At 38.7% G+C, this 1,351-nt stretch overlaps 1 protein-coding gene across 1 annotated transcript in view; it reads left to right on the top strand.

Annotated features, from left to right (window-relative positions):
* The window catches only part of LOC107568150 (leucine-rich repeat-containing protein 49), a 23,814-nt gene that overhangs the window by 2,473 nt on the left and 19,990 nt on the right, over positions 1-1,351 (top strand). The window contains exon 3 of the mRNA XM_016254013.1: positions 835-901. Within this exon, the coding sequence (XP_016109499.1) occupies positions 835-901 (67 nt within the window). The remainder of the gene's footprint in view (positions 1-834; positions 902-1,351) is intronic.

Below are 1,351 nucleotides of genomic sequence, written 5' to 3'. Positions count from 1 at the left end.
TGTGTGTGTGTGTGTGTGTGTGTGGGCTGCCGGGTCACAAACACACACTCTCTCATCCTGTTGTAGATGTGTAATCTCACAGGAATGCTCACGCCCTGCTCTTAAAACCAACATGACTCCAATTAAACTGTCAGCGTTTGATATCTGAACTAAAGCTCGTATGTTTTATTGAATAAGTTGCATTCTGATGTTTGGAAACGTCTAGATCACATTCCCAAACAAAAACATCAATCCCATTTTGAGGAGCATTAAATCTTTTTTACATTGTGACATTATTTTCACAACAATTTTCTAAAGGTGTAACAATAAATAGGTAAGTATTATAAACGTGGTTACAATTATTCATGAGGTCATACAACGCATTATAAGGTGCATAATATTAATGCTTCATAATTAAATGCATAATTGTTGTGAAAAAAATGACACAATGCAAAACCGATTTAATGCTCCTCAAATTGAGTTTGATGTTTTTCTTTTGGGAATATGATCTGGTCGTTTCCACACAGGCTTCAGTTCTGCATTATATCATTTCTCATGTTGGGGTGAAATCTGAGCCGTCACGTTCTCCTGGTCTCTCTCTCTGTGTGAAGCTTTCTCATGCTGAATGCTGCAGGATCTCGTTACTCTCTGTCAGTGTTTCTCTGTGAGTCCGTAACGGATCTCTCCTCTCAGAACCGCTTCTGTGCTGCGTCTCGAGGGAGTCGCACGCAAACCCAGTGACTTTAATGACTTTTCTCCTGTTCACACGACTCCCTTCAGTCACTCTGAATGTGTTTTCTGTTCACACTGCTGCATTCAATGCATTAATCAGTGATCAATGAATGTTTGTCCTAGAATCCAGAGGATCTGTGATGTGGACGGCCTCACTAAACTTGACGTTCTGGACTTACATAATAATCAGGTACAGATTCTCAGCCAATATTGCATATGATTTTATTATTATCAGACACTGACAGCTGCTGCCTTGAGGTGCAAATTCAGTTCGATGTGTCTAATTAACTATTTTCTACCATTACAGTCAGTGTGAAATAACATGCAAATAAAATGCAAATAACATGCATTTTTAAAATGCATGTAAAAGCTCATCTTATGAGCAATTCGTCCATGCATATGTTATTTAAAAAAATTTTTTTTGACATTGTAATGTTTAATCAAAACATCATAACTGGATCTTCCACTCTGTGGTGACCTATGTAGGATTTTTCCAATCAATTTGTGCTCTTAAGCTCCGCCCCTGCAGCTCATTTCCATATGCATTTAAGAGCCACGCCCACATCTCAGCATCCAATCAACAACCTAAGCACAGAACCAAGTCCCGCCCTACATTTATTCATCTCTTACACTCGAATGT

This window comes from Sinocyclocheilus grahami, unplaced genomic scaffold (assembly GCF_001515645.1).
Source record: "Sinocyclocheilus grahami isolate Dianchi unplaced genomic scaffold, SAMN03320097.WGS_v1.1 scaffold1222.1, whole genome shotgun sequence".
NCBI classification, from domain to species: domain Eukaryota; kingdom Metazoa; phylum Chordata; class Actinopteri; order Cypriniformes; family Cyprinidae; genus Sinocyclocheilus; species Sinocyclocheilus grahami.
The sequence above is the reverse complement of the archived record's forward strand: the minus strand, read 5'-3'. Positions and strand labels throughout refer to the sequence as shown.